This window comes from Rhineura floridana, chromosome 1 (genome assembly GCF_030035675.1).
Source record: "Rhineura floridana isolate rRhiFlo1 chromosome 1, rRhiFlo1.hap2, whole genome shotgun sequence".
Taxonomy (NCBI): domain Eukaryota; kingdom Metazoa; phylum Chordata; class Lepidosauria; order Squamata; family Rhineuridae; genus Rhineura; species Rhineura floridana.
In genome coordinates this window covers 119,063,775-119,083,425 of record NC_084480.1, presented here as the reverse complement: position 1 = coordinate 119,083,425, position 19,651 = coordinate 119,063,775, and the positions used below count along the sequence as shown (strand labels likewise).

General features: G+C 41.1%; 1 protein-coding gene across 3 annotated transcripts in view; it reads right to left on the bottom strand.

The window, feature by feature from the left end:
- The window catches only part of CNTLN (centlein), a 268,051-nt gene that overhangs the window by 117,165 nt on the left and 131,235 nt on the right, over window positions 1-19,651 (bottom strand). For all 3 annotated transcript variants that reach the window (XM_061630573.1, XM_061630579.1, XM_061630586.1), the window contains one exon: window positions 430-530. In XM_061630573.1, the coding sequence (XP_061486557.1) occupies window positions 430-530 (101 nt within the window). The remainder of the gene's footprint in view (window positions 1-429; window positions 531-19,651) is intronic.

Genomic DNA, 19,651 nt, shown 5'->3' with positions numbered 1-19,651 from the left:
GGCAGCAGTTTAGTCTCATGACCTCCCCCGCAATTCAGACAACATGCCAAACTATAGTTAGCTCAAGCAATGGTTTTTGGATTCTTGTTTGCCAGCTATTTGCCAACCATGATTTTAAGAAGCTTAAGTATGTTCTGACATTATTTGTGAATTGACAAACCACAGTTCAGAAATCTTGATCTGAATTGTGTTTGAGAAAATAGTTTGGCATGATGTTGGAATTAACAGACCATAGTTATACAGCAATTGCTCTGTCTCCCACTGTAACTGTACTATGGGTACTTGAGTGAACTTATGAAGCTGAGTGTTGAAAGGAAAGAAGAGAAAAGCAGAGAAGCAGATCTAAAATTATGGTTTGGGTTATAAACCATATATATCCTATAAAGCAAAAGTATGATTTGTTTGACATGATGGCTGCAATGATCCTACCTTCTCTTTCTTGTTGCAGACACATATTCAGTTCTTGTATTGTAGCTTTATCCCTAGATATATATACTTTCATCTGATCCAATTCTTCTTCTAAATTCAGTCTAGAAAAAACATACCAAGAATTGAGTGTGCTACAGAAAGAAGGGTGTGGGGGAGTCAAGGAGAAATATTGTACAAAAACATGTACTGAATAAAACATGGCATTTTAAATACTGAAATCTTTTATGTTGAATTTCAGGAAACACACATCAACACACTTGTTAGCTTTAACACTAGGATGGTACAAGGAGTTCTGCTTTAGCGCAGTATGCGCATCCAGAAAATTCAACTGTTCAATTTCTAGTCACAATAGTCTGCTTTAATTTTCCTAAAAAACAGATCTCTTCCACAGATAAATACAATATACTCTCTATTATGTCATACTTTCAAGTGTGACTATTTGCCCATAGAGATTTGATGGCAATAAGTGGGAAAGTAAATCTCATGACTTGCTGAAACTCTCTGCTCTGTTAGCATTGTTCTCAGCCTGCTTCTTTCTCTCATATGTGCGCATGGGTTTATGTTTCCATTGTAAGTAATTAGTTTCATCTATAAATAGCCCCCTCCTATGAGGATTCTAACTGAAGTCAAGTCAGCTGTCTGAGGGAAGAACTGTGTGGCAGAAGCTGTCCAGTCTTCTCAGCCTGGACATTGTCAGAAGTTCTGCTCCTGGATACGAGATGAAAGGAAGCATGTTTCAGGGGAGGGACTGTTCTTTATCAAGGGCAAGACAGCAAGAACCGCCACTGTCATCAGTGGTAACTGTAAGAACTGTCACTTTAAGAACTTGTGCTTGAGCGTGCTTTTCCCTTCTCCCTCCCATTCCTTTTTCCTTATATATCATATCTTTTCAGATTGTAAGTTGGAGGGCAGAAACCATCTTAGCACCATTTTTGTAAGCCACTCTGAGACCCTTTTTGGCTATAGGGTAGTGTACAAATACTGTACATACATACATATGCACATACATACAAACATAGCAGCTTAATATCAATTATTCTCAAATTTTATCTTCAGGTCATATATACCCAGTCAGATGCACACATATCTAGTACATGAAATTACTAGGTAAACAATATCAAATTTGGCTTCACTATTACATCTTTTTATTCACAAAGCAAGATTTTTTTTAACCTTAAACACACACACACAAAGTGACACATGTAATTCTATTACTTACAATCACAAGAATTTTTAATTATTTTTCACTATAAACGTCTTTCTTCACCAATGATGACTAGACTGTATGCAAATATTTTCCAGGTTAAGATTTCCTCATATATAGAATCTTAAGCAATTCTAATTTAAATCTTTCGTTCTTTAAATCTTCTCAGAAAGCATGTTTCAAAAATCTAATCATATAAATGTAAAAATGGCTTTGCTAGTTCTAGCGTAATGGAGCTCTTTCAATCCATCATCTTTGTATATGTTTTGCATATCTTATTTTCTATAAACCATTGTAATTCATGACAGAGTTATCACACTCTCACTGAAGTTGAGATTTGGACCAACTAAAAAATATTTAGTTTCTCAACGAACCCAGTGAATAACAGTTACTAAAGTTACTGTGAATGCTTGCATTCTATCTTAATTTTAGGCAAAGGAATATATCAATAGCAAAATAATCCATATGATGAACACTGCCATTGTATAATTCTAAGGCATCTTCATTACTATTTAGGTACAATATGCCTTTGAGAACCAGGAACCTTGAATACAAAATATCAATTATATTATGAAATATTCATTTGGCCAGCTAGTTTTACTAATGAAAGCTAGAAGTATGACCTGATTGTTTAAATCAAGAAGGGAGATTTTTATAACATCTGAAACAGTCCTAACACTAGGGGAATGCAGGAACGGATATATATTTTAATTCACGAATACGCAAAAAAACCTTGCGGTTTAAGAACGTACCTATAGCCAACAGATATTTTTATCAAACTTTAAAAAGCAGGGAAATTGGGCAGCTATAGCGAATGCACCAGGGGAGCAGGAGACCTGACCTCCTCTGCACCACTCACCATATGCTCAGAGGGGAAAGGTAGGTCTGAAAATTTGCACGCTTATTGAGTTCAATGGGATTTACTCCCATGCAATCAGGAAAGGGAAAACTGACCAAGGAAGAGGAGGAGAACAGGGGAGGGGAGAGGAGAGGGGGAGGAGGGGATTGGGGGAGGGGGCAGGAAGGGGAAAGGAAGAGGAAAGGAAGGGGAAGGGGAGGGGCAGGAGGGAGGGAATAGAGGGGAGAAGGGAAGGGGAAGTTTGAGTATTTGCATGCCTATTAAGTTCAGTGGCATTTACTCTTGTGCAATCATGCTTAGGATAGGCAAAAATGACCATGGGGAGGAGAAGGGGGAGGGGGAAGGAAGGGGGAGGGGCAAGAGGGAAGGAATAGGAGGAAGGTGGAGGGCAGATTTGATCGTTTGCATGCTTTTTGAAGTGAAACTGACCTCGTGGAGAGGCAGGGAGGGGAAAGATGGAGAGAGGGGGAGAAAGGGTAGGGAGGAAGGGGGAGGGGAGGAGATTGGGTGGGTGGGCACTGGGCAGAAGGAAAGCTCCTTTCCTTTCCAAAAGTAAAACATTGTGAACAATATCATTGTTTGTCAGGGTTTCCCCCACCTTTTTATTCTACAGGAGGCACGTGTAGTCTCCCATCCAAATTTAAATCAAAGCTGTCCCTGGCCACATCCACACCAGACCTTCGTGTCACTTTAGACAGTCATGGCTTCCCCCAAAGAATCCTGGGAAGTGTAGTTTGTGATGGGTGCTGAGAGTTCCTAGGAGAAGCCCTGGTCCCCTCACAGAAATATAATCCCCAGAAGAGGGGCTGACCATTAAACCTCTGTGGCCACTTGAGCTCTATCAGGGGCATAGGAGTCTCCTAACGAATCTCAGCCCCCTTCACAATATACACTTCCCAGGATTCTTTGGGGGAAGCCATGACTGTCTAAAGTGAAATAGATCTCTGGCATGGGTGTGGCCTCCTGATTAGCCAAGCAAACAGCTGTGAGTCTGGCTTTTAGAATACTGACAGTTGGTTCTTACTGAGCATGCCCGACGTTATAATAGACTTCAGTGTTAAATTTCTTAAATTAATTAAAAATCAGCCAGGCATTTTTTTAACTTTTAAGGTGCAGAAAGTAAAGGTCAGAGTATGGGGCAAGGTCAGTAATAGGTTTACAGGTATTCTGTGAACATGGCCGATTTTTAATTAATTTCAACAAATTATGGGACCACTCAGAGAAAAAAGTCCAAAAGGGGTCTGGATTTTTTTTCTCTTGTTTTACACTTTGAAGTCTCGATTCTCTCTGACTGTTGTGTGTATCGCCATGAAAACTTTCAGGGTCATTAAGTAAGCATTTCTGAGTTCAGGGCTATATGTTTTGTAAGGTTTTGTTTTGAAATGACCTTATGGGAAGCAGTAGAATGGCATGGGGGCATTTTCAATTTAACACTGCGGAATGCAAGAAATCCAAGCTGGCTATAGTATACAGCCACACTTGTGGATGTATAATTAATTTTAAGAAAGGGGAGCAGAAGATGGATTCTATTACCTTCGTTTATTCATTAGGGAGGGAGTTGTCACTATGTCACAAGGGATTTTACTTTTTTTTACATTTGAGATTCCGTTCACCTAGAAATGCCAACATTAAAGATAAAATTTGATGTGATGGCACTCAGTGGCAAACCAATGTTTCCCCCTTCTCTCCCATAACATGTAGGTACAGAAATTAGTGATGTGACATCATTACATTAAGCTGGTTCACATATAATGGCCAAATCACAGTTTGGCCACTGAGCCCAAGCCTTGGATTTGCATGCTGTCTCCTCTCCTTCTCTCATGCACTCTGATTTCCCTGCCTCACTTCTTGTTTCAGTCAAACTGTACTTTGTTACTACCATCATATCGGCGAAATATGTTTGTGCCTGTCCACCAAACCAGAATCGCAAACTATGATGAAATCATGACTTCCAGTTCTGGTTTGGAGCGCGTGCAAAAAGCGTAATTTGCTGATTTAGACACAGCAGTGAAATATGTTCTTCCCATACCAGCAAGCCTGGGAGGGGACTGGAGCAGGCAAGGGAAGAGGGACAGGAAGAAAGCAGTGCATAAAGCCAAGGCTCAGGCCAGTGGACAAACCATGGTTTAGAAGTTACATCTGAATCAGTTGATTGCGTTTCCCTATAACCCCTACTGTGACAGCTAATAAATGGAGTGAGGCAGGAAAATGTGCCTGGCATTATATCACATGTTGTGTTTCTATGACTATATATTAGGGGGAGGAAGGGAAACTTGACATGGAGATCCTGTTTATGAACACAAGTTTAGTGTCATTCTAGCTCCAGAGTTTGAATGGTCACTACTACCATTTTTGCATTTAAAATCTCATTGCAGTTATCGTCATCATATTCGTTGTATTTTGATGCATATCACCAACCAGACAAATGTCTGTTCCCTGTGATTAAACCAGAGTACAGAAAACTCAGGGGGAAACTCCAAATTTCTGCAAATAAAATACTAATAAGTAGGAAACAGAGTAATTGTCTTTATTAAGACATCACAGGTGCTAATGATGTCAGATTAACCAATTATCATGACCTTAGGCAAGGTAAATGGATATATGCAGTAACCAGAGGCATTTATGTAAAATCTTTTACACGAGACACCTGCAGCACTTGAGGAATTCTGAGAGGATACATCAAAAAAAGTTTAGATTACTCCTCACGAACACAACTGCTCTATGATCTGTCCTTATACACTGGATCTTATTTAGGAAATGTATTTTCACTTTGCATTATCTTTGATCAGGTGACAACTCTGAGGATCAGCATGTATTATATTTTGTAAAATAGTTTACTGCATCAAGCACATAATTTCTGAGCCTTTTGATGAAAGGTGGTATATAAATTTCAAACAAAATCACACAGAGAGTGTTCATCAGAGAGCTAGGATTGGCTGTACCTGCCTCTGCTAAGAATATATTTGATAGCAAACTCCTGTTTACCCCTGCATGTGTGAAACAATCCTCTGCTGAAAAGAAGCAAAGGTTTAATGTTGAAAAACACAATCACTGAAGCTTTGTGATTAAATAGTCATCCCTGTTTTCCTGAAAAAAACATTGTAAAACATTTACATTAAAAATCTTCTGGATTTTCAAATATTGAAATGTTGCTTCCGTATTTAAACAATGTTTGGCAAAAGAGCTGTTTTAGTTACAGAAGGTTTGTCAAGGGATGTGCTGCAGTTAAAATGGCATCCCATGCAGATTTGTACAGCTTGCCAAAATATGGGAAATAGCTGTAGTGCACAAAATTACATCCCAAGTAAGAATTACATCCCAAGGACCAGAGCTTGGAAAAGTTACTTTTTTGAACTACAGCTCCCATCAGCCCCAGCCAGCATGGCCACTGGATTGGGCTGATGGGAGTTGTAGTTCAAAAAAGTAATTTTTCCAAGCTCTGCCAAGGACACATAGAAGAGTTTACTTTTCTGATTGTGTTATATCTTTCTGATACAATTCCACTATTAAGTAGTTAATTCCCAAAAAGTATAGGAGTATGCTTCTGCTCTGAATGTCAGTGATGTTTTATTATTCAAAATGTGTATGGATCAGCTATAAACACAGATCTCTAAGCAATTAACAAGCATGTTATTAATAAAATACAAAATAACATACATCATAATCAAAAATGTAAAGTATTAAAAGTGACCAGATAAAATTCATGCTCCAGAAATGCTTGCAGAAATAAAAATGTTTTCACAGCACGCCAAAATCCATACAATGTTGGCATCTGCCTATCTTCACTGGGAGTGTAGGTGCTACTGCACTAAATGTTCTCTCCTGAGCAAGGTTAGAGAATTTTGATTTTGGGGGCATTAGGCATTTGTAGAAGGTGAGCCCTTGATGATTTCACTGATCTATCTAGCCTACAGGGAGTGAGGTGCTCTTTAAGATACTATGACCCAAGTTGGTTAGGACTTTATACACTAGCACTAGATTCAGGGTTTCACAAGGTTGGGGGTTTGCTCCTAGGCTGGGGTTTGCTCCTAGGTGAGACACTGGAGCTGCTGGGGTGGGAGGGAATTTGAGTTAACCTAGCTTCAAAGTGAGAGGTGAAATGTAGTGAGATCATGAATGCAGCTCATGAGCACTTATCCAGCGTGATTGGTGGGTATTTTGCTATTCTATATTGCTATATTGTATAATTCTTTTGTATAAATATGCTGCTCACTGCTTTGTGGGTCTTTGCTACATACTAACAAAACCTTAAACCTGGCCCAAAAGCATACAGGCAGACAACGCAGTTATATGCTGTTGGAAAGTTACTCCTGGCAGCAACTGAACCACCATGTTCTGCATCAGCTGAAACCTTCAGATCAAACCCAAGGGTAGTCCCAGATAAAGTACACTGCAGTAATAGTCTTGAGACTACCAATGCATGGATTCTTGCGTAATGTGTTATGGTTGGTTTTTTTGTTTTTTGGGGGGGAGCCATACTAACATCCTGTAAACTACCGTCTGTTTTTTTCTGTATGTTTCTCACACATACAATAAAATTTAGCTTCTCTCATGTAAGCATGATAAAATAAAAAATAAAGATTGCTTTTGAAAAGATGAATGTGACTACTATTACTCCTAAATGGGATTTATGCCAGTGTTGGATGTCTGGACTACTCAGACAATGTTGATTCCTGCTCAATAGTTCTAAGTGACCCTGTTGTTCCCTCCCACATAAGTCCCAACAATGGGTAGCAGCCCACTAGAAACTCAATATCCTATTTTTGCTACCTGACTAGAACTGAAAAAAAAACAGGCAAGGCTAAATTATTTATCTATTTATTTATTTTTCAGGTAATGAGGGTGTAGAAGTACTGAGGAGCATGCCAATAGCTGCCTTTTCACCCACAGCATGGTTAGAGTTGATGCCTTGCCCTGGTGCAAGGGAATGAGTTATGTCCCTAAAGGAAATGCTTTATCTTGTTGTAAACCGCCCCGAGAGCTCCAGCTATGGGGCGGTATACAAATGTAATGAATAATAATAATAATAATGTCTGCTTTTTCTAGGTCTTCAGTTATGTGCCTGGAAGAGAGGACTCAGAGCCAAGTGGGGAGATTTGAGGGGGGCCCAATTAGCGTAGTGACGGGTAGAGGGAGATATGGCGTTGTGAGGAGGACTTGCCAGGTAAGGGGCCCAGGCAGTTAATGACTGTGCCTTGTTCCGGTCCTCCCCACACCCGCAGGTTTGTTGGTTGCCCTATCAGCCAGCTCTCAGGCCTCTGGATGCTGCTGCTAAATGCCAGATCTGTGCATAATAAGATCTCCCTCATTCATGATTTAATTGTGGATGAGGCAGCCGATCTGGCATGTATAACCGAGACCTGGGTGGGTGAGCAGGGGGGAGTCAGCCTCTCCCAGCTATGTCCACCAGGGTGCCTGGTCCAGCATCAGGGTAGAGCTCAGGGTCGGGGAGGGGGGGTTGCTGTGGTCTATAGCAGCTCCATCTTCCTCTGCAAGCACCCTGTCCATGTGACTACTGGTCTGGAGTGTTTGCACCTTATGTTGGGTCAGCGGGACAGAGTGGGGATTCTGTTGGTGTACCGCCCACCCCGCTGCCCAACAGACTCCCTAGCTGAGCTGACGGAGGTGGTCTCGGGTGTACTGTTGAGATCCCCCAGACTGTTGGTTCTGGGGGATGTCAACATCCATGCCGAGGCCACCTTATCTGGGGCGGCTCAGGATTTCATGGTCTTGTCCCAACTTCTTGGATGAGTTTCAGATGGTGCAGCTTGAGGACGTTGACAAGGCGCTTGGACAGGTTCGTGCAACCACTTCTGTGCTGGATCCTTGCCCTTCTTGGCTAATAAAAGCTAGCAGGGATGGAACAGCCGGCTGGGCCAGAGAAGTGATTAATGCCTCTCTGCAAGAGGGGATGGTCCCTGGCTGCCTGAAAGAGGCAGTAGTGAGACCACTCCTGAAGAGGCCCTCCCTGGACCCAGAAAATCTTAATAACTATAGGCCGGTAGCAAATGTTCCATTCCTGGGCAAGGTCCTGGAACGAGTGGTTGCAGGCCAGCTCCAGACACTCTTGGATGAGACTGATTATCTGGATCTATTTCAGTCGGGTTTCAGGCCTGGTTTTGGCACAGAAACAGCCTTGGTCACCCTGCATGATGACCTTTGTCAGGAGAGAGACAGGGGGAGTGTGACTCTGTTGATTCTCTTTGATCTCTCAGCAGCTTTCAATACCATCGACCATGGTATCCTTCTGGGGAGACTGGCTGAGTTGGGAGTGGGAGGTACTGCATTGCGGTGGTTCCACTCCTACTTGGCAGGTCGCCTCCAGAAGGTGATGCTTGGGGAACATTACTCGGCACCCTGGACTCTCCAGTATGGGGTTCCACAGGGGTCAGTTCTGTCCCCCATGCTCTTCAACATCTACATGAAACCGTTGGGTCCGGTCATCCAGAGCTTTGGAGTGCGTTGCCATCAGTATGCTGATGACACGCAGCTCTATTTCTCCTTTTCATCTTCTTCAGGTGAGGCTGTCAATGTGCTGAACCGGTGCCTGGCTGCGACAATGGACTGGATGAGGGCTAATAAACTGTGGCTCAATTCAGACAAGACTGAGATGCTGCTAGTGGGTGGTTCTTCTGACCGGATGGTGGATGTCCAACCTGTTCTGGATGGGGTTGCACTCCCCCTGAAGGAGCAGGTTCATAGCTTGGGGGTTCCCCTAGAACCATCTCTGTCACTTGAGGCTCAGGTAGCCTTGGTGGCACAGAGTGCCTTCTACTAACTTTGGTTGGTGGCCCAACTACGTCCCTATCTAGACAGGGATAACCTGGCTTCAGTTGTCCATGCTCTGGTAACCTCCAAATTAGATTACTGCAATGCACTCTATGTGGGGCTGCCTCTGAAGACGGTTCGGAAACTGCAGCTTGTGCAAAATGCAGCAGCCAGATTGGTAACAGGGACCAGACGGTCCGAACATATAAAACAGATTCTGGCCCGCTTGCATCGGCTGCCTGTATGTTTCCGAGCTCCATTCAAGGTGCTGGTTTTGACCTATAAAGCCTTACACGGCTTGGGACCACAATACCTGATGGAACGCCTCTCCCGATACGAACCCAGGGTGGCAACAAGGGAGAGGGCCTTCTCAGTGGTGGCCCCCAAATTATGGAATGATTTTCCGGACGAGGTGCGCCTGGCGCCAACACTGTTATCTTTTCGGCACCAGGTCAAGACTTTCCTCTTCTCCCAGGCATTTTAGCATGTGTTTTAGCATGTGTTTAAAATTGTTTTTATATTTTAATTTTTCAATTGTGTTTTAAATTGTTTTGAAATAATAATAATAATAAACTTTATTTCTACCCCGCCCTTTTTCCAATAGGACTCAGAGCGGCTTACAACTAAAAAACAACACCATTAAAACATACAAAAGTATACAATTAAAATAGAATTAAACTATGAGAAAAATTAAAACCATAAAACATATGTTAAAAACAAAGGACAATTTAAAATAATAAGATCATAAAATGTAGTCACCAATCCTATGACACTTAATCCTGGTCGTTCTCTATCCCAAATGCCCGTTGAAATAAAACAGTCTTTACTTGTCGCCAGAAAGACAGCAAGGAAGGGGCTGATCGCACCTCACTCGGAAGGGAGTTCCATAGCCTAGGGGCGGCCACCGAAAAGGCCCTATCCTGTGTCCCCATCATATGTACTTGCGAAGGTGTGGGGAGCACAAGAAGGGCCTCACCTGAAGATCTCAAATCCCGGACAGATTCATGTAGGGAGATACGATCTGTGAAATAACCTGGACCTGAGCTGTATAGGGCTTTGTAGGTCAAAACCAGCACTTTGAATTGTGACCGGAAACAGATTGGCAACCAGTGGAGCTGTTGCAACAGGGGAGTTGTATGGTCCCTGTAACCAGCCCCGGTTAGCACTCTGGCTGCAGCCCTTTGTACCAATTTAAGTTTCCGAACAGTCTTCAAAGGCAGCCCCATGTAGAGTGCGTTACAGTAGTCTAAGTGGGATGTAACCATGGCATGCATCACCCTAGTCAGATCAGGCAGGTCCAGGAACGGGCGCAGCTGGTGCACCAGTTTTAATTGGGCAAATGCGCTCCTGGACACAGCAGTAATCTGGGCCTCCAAATTCAAAGCTGAGTCCAACAGCACACCTAAACTGTGAACCTGAGACTTCAGGGGGAGTGCGACCCCATCCAGCACAGGTTGAATCCCTATTCTATATTCTACTTCACCAATATCCCTACCCTGCCAGTGTTTAAGATTGTGAGATCTGAAATAAGCTTGAACCAGATCTGACTTCTTAAGCAGTCAAATACAAGTATGACAAAAGTTTTCCCTTTGCTCCTCCAGTGTTAAGATCAGGTACATCTGCTCGCAATAAGGGCAAAATATGCTCTTTCAAAAGGTCTGTATATTTGTGTGTCAACTGACAGCTTTGGGAGGTGAGAGCAAATCTTGGAGCAGGTGTTTGATCTAGCCTGTGTGAGAAAGCAAAAAACCATTACATACATTGGGGGATAAGACTGCCAAAAGAAAGTGTAGAGCAAAAAAGAAAAAGAAGTACAAGCATTACTTACATTTTAGTCATGTTTGTGCTACAGAGAATGATTTATTGAATTCCTTGGCCAATTTGAAAGTGATTGCAATTTGATAACTATCCACTAGCCCAGGACAGCTGCTATTTTCTAGATATTCCAACCAGAGTTAGTTGAATAGCCAAGGCAAGTGTATCAAGCTTCAGGTAGTTGAAAATAATCCAAGCATTTATTTAGACTTTTAATATCTAGTCTGGATTTTTTTAAAAAAAAATTATTGAGAAACATTCTCACTTTCATAATCATTAACTGGGCCAGTTCACAATCACACATGAGTGAGCCTTGGGGTTGTGCACTCCCTCCTCTGACCCACTGTACTATGTGCTCCAATTCCCTATATGATTTCTAGTTTCAGACAAACCATACTTTGTCATCACACCAGAACTGAAAAAGAATGGTTTGTGTAAACTCTCCAAAAGCAGCATTGGAAACCCACCTCAATTTCCAATTCTGATTGGGAGGGTTACTGCAAACCATAATTTGTCACCATTTCCTCTAATAGTGAACTTAGGCAGTTGAGTGTCAACAGAACTGCAATCAAGATGGCATAAATGAGGAACAAGAGGGAGATATCGATATGCCTGGCATCAGCAGGCAGACAAGCTGGGCCCCTGAGGCTGGAATTGCATGGATATAGCTCCCACTCCGCGATTCACACTAGCATGCACCCCGTGACCCGATGCTGTAACAGATCACAGAGCAGGAGCCACACTCCTATGCAAAAACCCCTTGTCGCTGCTGGTGGTTAGCTGCACCACTTCCCACATTTCCACATCAATGTTTGCACATGTTTGCCATCACCCGAGTTGGTGAAGGGGGCATCAACATGCCCCACCACCATCTTGGATGGTGGCAGGCGTGCATGCACAGTGCGCTGACACAGTCAAGTCTATTTAAGCCCCTGGTGGTGGTGATAATGCTGCTGCCGCCTTCAGAGGTCCCCACAGTCTGGTGCCCAGATTTCATCATCAAGTAACCATTTAATGATCTGAGGATGTTATAATTATTACATTAATCAATAATACGAGAGTTTAATAATTATAACAAAATATTCATAAATTAAACTTTATAATTTTTGTTTATAATTAATAATTTATGGCAGCAAATAATTTAAACCTAATTCCATTATGACCATCTCTTTTTTAATATTTCCTATTGTCGGTGCCCATTTTTTCATTTCCTCCCTCAATATTTTATAAGGTTGCAGCTGCACAGTCAATTTTAAAACCTCCACTTGTTCCCGGTTCTTCCTAATTATTACTATTTTCTTTAGTCCTCTCTCCTGCTTCCATGTTTTGTCAAACAGAATCCTGGTGATCATTAAAATATATAAAAATTGTGATTGATTTTTTAACACCTTCTTGCCCTTGCATGTAATTTTAAAAAATAACAGAAGAATAACCCACTGAATACTGAACATTTCTTCTACTATCTCCCAAAACTCTGTGCTTTCTACGAACCCACCACCTATGCTAAAAATTTCATTTATATTCTTGACATACCAAGCTCCGATTTTACTTATCACTTTATTTTTCTAGGGGGTCTAATACCACTGGGTTGCCAACTTTATACAGTTGGACCTTTTTGGAATATAAACTGCCTTCTCACAACATCTGCATCCACTATAGGAATTCTCCAGCTTCTGCCCCAGGGTACCTAGAGAGATGTCTCCTAGCTGGTCACAACTGCACTCCAAAAGCTGATGCAGAGTAAAACCAGACATGGGATGGTTATTTTATATGTGAGCAGTTTCTGTGAAGAAGATGGCCTGTGCAGAATCTGACAGTGAACACATATGTAAGTGGCTGACAAACTACCCTGTTCCACTCATGACTGTTACTTGACATCATTAGCTCACTCAAAGCAAGGAATTGCCACATACTCACTTTTAAATCTGCCATTCCTAGGGTTAGCCTGTACTGGCTCTTGGGGGTCTAAACATCTGTGTGGCATAGGGTGATGGCAGCATTAAAAGCAATAATGTCATCCCAACTGCTCACCTAGTGCTGGTTTACAGCAATTACTAGAGCAATGTAGGAGTGAACTGTGCTGAAGCAAATCCAACACTGCCAACATAACGTCTGAATCAAGCCTAAGCTTAGTCCTAAACGAAAAACAAAACAGGAAAGGGGAGCTTACATTTTTATTGCTGCCTTCTTTTAGTCATAAAGCACCACTTTGACTCTCTTTGAGTGAGTTAGCCAGTGATAAATCATAACAATAAGTTCTCTCAACCACAAATTGTATGTGAGGAAGATTACCTTCCTCCTCATTATTTCAATTTGAGAAAAGAGGTTATTGTGCAGCACAGAGGTATTAATGCACTTAAGACCCTGCACAGAGAAGGAGTGACAAAAGCTCAGAATGCCTTACTTTTTAATAATAGTCAGCATTATTAAAAATAATTTAATGTAACAGGACTATCTATTAACCTCTGTGAAACACCTTATATTTAGATAATCGCTGCCTCATAGGTACATAAACTTTTTCATAGGAGAAGCATCCCTTCCAGACTCCCGAGAACCTTTGGCAAATCTAAAAGCACAATAAAATTACAAAATCAATCAGAGCACCAGCGATTCTCCTTCTCTGGCTCCCAAACATCTCTCATATTGATCACCAGCCGGAAGATCCAATAAAATAACTGCTCCCTTTCCACACCACATTTTTCCCCAGATAAAAATTCCAGTCTCATCTGTAGCAGCCTTTCTTCAAAGCCCTGCTTAAGTAAATGGGCTTCTGTATATACCTCAAAGGTAAGAAGGCTAGCCAGCCACAACAAGCTAACACAGAAAGGACGTTGACAGAATTTTAGTTATGGAAATAATGTGTTGATATGGACACAATGCTAAATTCTCATGCTATACATGTTCTCGGAAGACTAGCTGGGAGTAAAGTAACCCAATAGGAGACAAGAGACTAAGGCTTAGTTCATTCAGGCCTTTTCTCATTCAGATCAATAGAAATTATGGTACACTGATACAGCTAGTGGCAGTTTCTGTGCCCACAGCGGCCTTTTTTCCAGCTGCCACTAAATGAGAACCAAAGCTTCTTGCATCCACTTCCATTATTACTTAACTTCACACATTACTTTTCATCATAAGCCTGCTCTATGCTACCATGTATATCCCAGGACAGTCAGGGCAGTTTATATGCAGAAAAAAACAGACCAGAGGAACTAACTCTAAATTACATGCTAATTAGGCATAAAAACACCACTGTCAAGACCTAATTTTAAAAAAAGTTATAATTATTTTTATCGACCTCAAATAAAGAAATACCAGGAAGGTGCTCCTCCTAGCTCATGTACATTTTTCATGTGATTTGTTCATGGGTCAAAAGCGCACTAATATGAGTCTAACTGTTTCCAGTATTGTTAATTCACTGAAGAAGATACTGTGTAAACTTACCTGGAAGTTAAGAAAGGAAGATTGACAGGGAAGCAAAAACAAACACCAAGGGTATCAATATACACTCCATAGAAAAATCCACTCATATCAGAGTTATGAGTTGGATCTGTTAGGGAAGTTTACTGGAAAAGAAATAGGCTTCCTATTTCTCCATGTTGAGAAGCAACACCTTGACACAGGATGTTGAGAGATCATAAAAGGCATTTGTTTTACAGTAAATCTTCCACGGAATGGGAATTTTAACCACATATCAGTGCCAATATCATTTTTTAAAAGTTTAGCAGCAACAATCAGGATGTAAAAACAGTGGTTGTATTAAGAATTCTTTTAGGGCAGTACAATATCTCAGAGATGCTCCCCTGGTGCATTCACTATAGCTACCCAATTTCCCTGCTCTTTAAAATTTGATAGAAATATCTGTGGGCTATAGGCATGTTCTTAAACCGCAAGGGTTTTTTTGCCTATTAGTGAATTTCCCTGCTTTTTAATCTGGGAGGCAAAAAATGGGATCCTGTGCAAATTGACTGAGAATGGATTGATCATTTGCATGCTTATTGAGTTCAGTGGGATTTACTCCCCTGCAATCATGCTTAGGATTGGTGAAACTGACACAGGGGATGGGGAAGGGAGGAAATGCAGAGGGGAGGACTGGGATGGTAGCAGGCAGGACGGGGAGGGGAGGAGGACAGGTTTCATCATTTGCATGTTTATTGAATTCAGTGCAATTTACTCCTGTGCAATCATGCTTAGGATAGGTAAAACTGACTGGGGGGAGGGAGGGACGGCTGAAGTGGGCAGAGGAGGAGGAAGAAGGAAGAGGGGAGGGGAGGAGGAAGGGAGAGGAGAGGGGAAGGAGGGGAAAAGCAGGTCTGATCATTTGCATGCTTATTGAGTTCAATGGGATTGACTCCTATGCAATCATGGTTAGGATAGGAAAAACTGATCATGGGGGAGGAGCAGGGGGAGGGGGAAGGAGTGCATTGGAGGGGGGCAAAGGAAGGGGGTGGGGGGAGGGCAGGTTTGATCATTTGCATGCTTATAGAGTTCAGTGGTATTTACTTCCATGCAATCATGCTTAACTAAAACTGACCATGGGGAGGAGGAAGGGGGGGAAGGGGGGAGGGTATTGGAAGGGGATGGGGAGGGAGGGGCAAAGGAAGGGGGAGGGAAGGGGCAAGAGGGAGGGAATAGGAGGGAGAGGGGAGGGTGGGTTTGATCGTTTGCATACTTTTTGAGTTCAATGGGATTTATTTCTGTGCAATCATGTTTTAAAATGGACATGGACTGCCTTCAAGTCAATCCTGACTTACGTTGACTCTATGAATAAGGTTTTCATGGTAAATGGTATTCATTTTTTTTTTTTTTTCAATAATTTTTATTCAGATTTTCATAAAACATACAAGACAAAATCATAAAACATTCAAAGACAAAAAACAAAATCAAAAATAGTTAAACAAAAAGAAAAAAGAAAAGAAGAAGAAAAAAAAAAAAAAACAAAAAAAAAAAATAAAGAGTAAAATATTGACTTCCCATTTGTCAAAGATCAAATCAGTTATAAGTCTATAATATATAGCAATCCTGTCTCTTAAGTCATATTATAAAATCACTTTCCTCCAGTAGTTATCTTACTTAATCATCAAATCTCATAAACATTACTTTATTCTTTCCACAAAAAGTCAAAGAGAGGTTTCAATTCTTTAAGAAATATATCTATCAATTTTTTTTTCCAGATAAGCATATCGATTAATCCATCTCATTACTAATTATGATAATCTTATTGTCATAACCATAGTCAAAATAAACATTTCAATTAATCCATCACATCAGAATCTGTTAGGTTCAGTAATTTCAGTAGCCATTGTTCTATTATCTCTATTAGTTCCATTTTCCATCTTCCATCTTCAGTAGTCTTGTTAAGTCCAGTAATTTCAATATCCAATCTTCCATTATCAGTATTCCATAATAATCTTGCTGTCAAAGCCATAGTCATATAATAAGAGTCTGATGGGAATTACCTCTATCCCAAATATTTTCTTGCCATCCATTCTGAATAAGTTGCTGAAATACTGCTGTAAAATCATATCTCTGTTCTTTTTTTCAAAATACACTGGGTCATCTCTTAAAAGTTTTTCCATTGTCACATGGCTGCAGTTAATTCCATAGATTTTCTCTATATTGGGCTCCATCACATCATTCCAGTCCAGAAGATAATCCATGCCATTGATAACTTTATCTCTAGAATCTTCATTAATTTCTTCAGAGATAACATTGAGTTCCAAACAATAGATTTTATTTCTAAAGTCCATAGACTCCAAATCTTGTTCCTGTTCCACGTTTGTTCCAATCTCCGGGATCTCCTCTCTCACAGGGACCCCTATTCCAGTCTCCAGGGTCTCCTCTCTCACAGGGACCCCTATTCCAATCTCCGGGGTCTCCTCTCTCACAGGGACCCCTTCCAGGGTCACCTCTCTCACAGGGACCCTTATATCTTTAATCTCCTGCTTCATTTTACTCAATTCAATTTTCGTTATCTCAATCTCATTCATTATTCTCTGAAACATAGTTATTTCCAGATTCTCAGCCACTTTCTTAATTGCCATTTTAAAAGAAAAATATAGGAAAACCACTTCTTATTTCAGCAACAATTGGGTTAATACTCCAAACTTGGTGACATCACAGTATAAACAGAGCAGACAGCCTTATCTCTCCAATAGTTAAGTAAACAAAATGCAGTTCCCAGGATCGAAGCAATTAATGGCAATCGTCAAAAAACAGATTCGTCAAAATAAAATAGACCAAAAAGAGAGTAGTCTCAAAACAGTATAATATTTTTCAAAATAAAAATCTGGAATAGAAATCCCTCTTCTGTGTGTATCTTTAGAATGCAAATCCAGGACAGCTTTTTGCAACAAAAACAGAGATAAGCTATTAATTAGTGCGTAGCAGAGAGAAGTTACGGCTCCCCAGTGAGATGTCAAAAACCGATCAATCTGGCAAATCTCTTTTAAACAGCAACAATTTAAGTCAAGTAAAAGAAAAATATAGAAAGAAGGGTGCTTGCCTGTTAGTGCGTTCTCTCTTAGAAGATAAGATGAACGTTCGCTTTAACAGATAGAGCTTGCTGTTGAAAATCCGTCCCACCTTCGTCGGCTGGACCTCGTCCCATAAATTAATGAGATCTGGTCGTCCCAACAAAAATAGGCTTTGAGGTTAATCTCTTCGTTTCTCCCTACCCGGGAGAAGTTTAATCAGTCAAAAAAAAAAGAAAAAACTGACTGATATATCTGAATAAGCTTCTTTTGAGGCAGGAGCCCGTCTCAAAAGCAGGCACAGGCTAAGTCACCCTTCCCGGAAGTCATGGTAAATGGTATTCAGAGGTGGTTTTACCATTGCCTTTCTCTGACGCTGAGAGGCAGTGACTGGCCCAAGGTCACCCAGTGATCTTCATGGCTGTGTGGGGATTCAAACCCTGGTCTCCCAGGTCATAGTCCAACATTGCCCTGGAGAAAGGGCAGGGAGGGAAGGGGGAGGAGATAGGGGGAGGGGGAGGAGATTGGGTTGGTGGGCACTGGGCAGAAGGGAAGCCCCTTTCATCGATCCATCTATCTATCCATCTATCTATCCATCTATCTATCTATCTATCTATCTATCTATCCATCGATCCACCGATCCATCGATCCAATCTAATCTAATCTAATCTAATCTATCTATCTATCCATTATTTGATTTATATCCCGCCCTTCCTCCCAGCAGGAGCCCAGGGCAGCAAACAGAAACGCTAAAAATACTTTAAAAAATCATAAAAAGACCTTAAAATACATTAAAACAAAACATTAAAAACATTTTTAAAAAAGCTTTAAAAAAAGGGTTAAAACATATTATTAAAGAAAACATATTAAAAGCGATTCTAACACAAATGCAGACTTGGATAGGTTTCAACTTAAAAGGCTTGTTGAAAGAGGAAAAGTCTTCAAAAGGTGCCAAAAAGATAGCAGAGATAGCAAAAGGGAAACATTGTGAACAGTATTATTGCTTTTCAGGGTTTCCCCCGCCTTTTTATTCTACAGCAGGCACATGTAGCCTCCTACTGAAATTTAAACCACAGCTGTCCCTGGCAACATCCACACCAGGCCTTTATTTCACTTTGGACAGTCATGGCTTCTCTCAAAGAATCCTGGGAAGTGTAGTTAGTGAAGGGTGCTGAGAGTTGCTAGGAGACGCTCTGTTTCCCTCACAGACCTTCAATCAGAGTGGCTGACTGTTCAACCAGTCTGGCCACTGGAGCTCTGTCAGTGGAATAGGAGTCTCCTCTCAGCACCCTTCAGAAACTACACTTCCCAGGATTCTCTGAGGTAACTGGTGTCTGGTGTGGGTGTGGCCCCCTGATTAGGCAGGCCCAGCAGCTTTGAGCCTGGCTGTTAGAACTCTGACGGTTCTTACTGAGCATGCCCCGCATTATCATTGGGTGCCAGCCAAAATTTCTTAAATAAATTAAAAATCAGCCAGGCATTTTTTAAACTTTTAAACTGCAGAAGATGAAGGTCAGAGTATGGGGCAACATCAGTATTAGGATTACAAGTACTCTGTGAACAATTATTTATTTATTTATTTTATTATAATTGTATACCGCCCCATAGCCGAAGCTCTCTGGGCGGTTTACAGTAACTAAAAACATTAAAACAAATACAATTTAAAACAGATCTTATAAAAACAATTTAAAACACAATTTAAAAATTTAAACAGTATAAAACACATGCTAAAATGCCTGGGAGAAGAGGAAAGTCTTGACCTGGCGCCGAAAAGATAACAGTGTTGGCATCAGGCGCACCCCGTCAATGAGATCATTCCATATTTTGGGGGCCACCACTGAGAAGGCCCTCTCCCTAAATCATGGCTGATTTTTAATGAATTTCAACAAATTATGAGACAATTGACAGAAAAAAGTCCAAAAGGGGTCTGGATTTTTTTTCTCTTGTTTTACAGTTTGAACTCTCGAGTCTCTCTGAGTGTTTTGTGTATCACCATGAAAACTTAGAGGGTTGTTAAGCAAGCATTTCTAAGTTCAGGACTATAAGTTTTGTAAGGTTTTGTTTTGAAATAAGCCTATGGGAAGCATCAGAATGGCATGGGGGTAT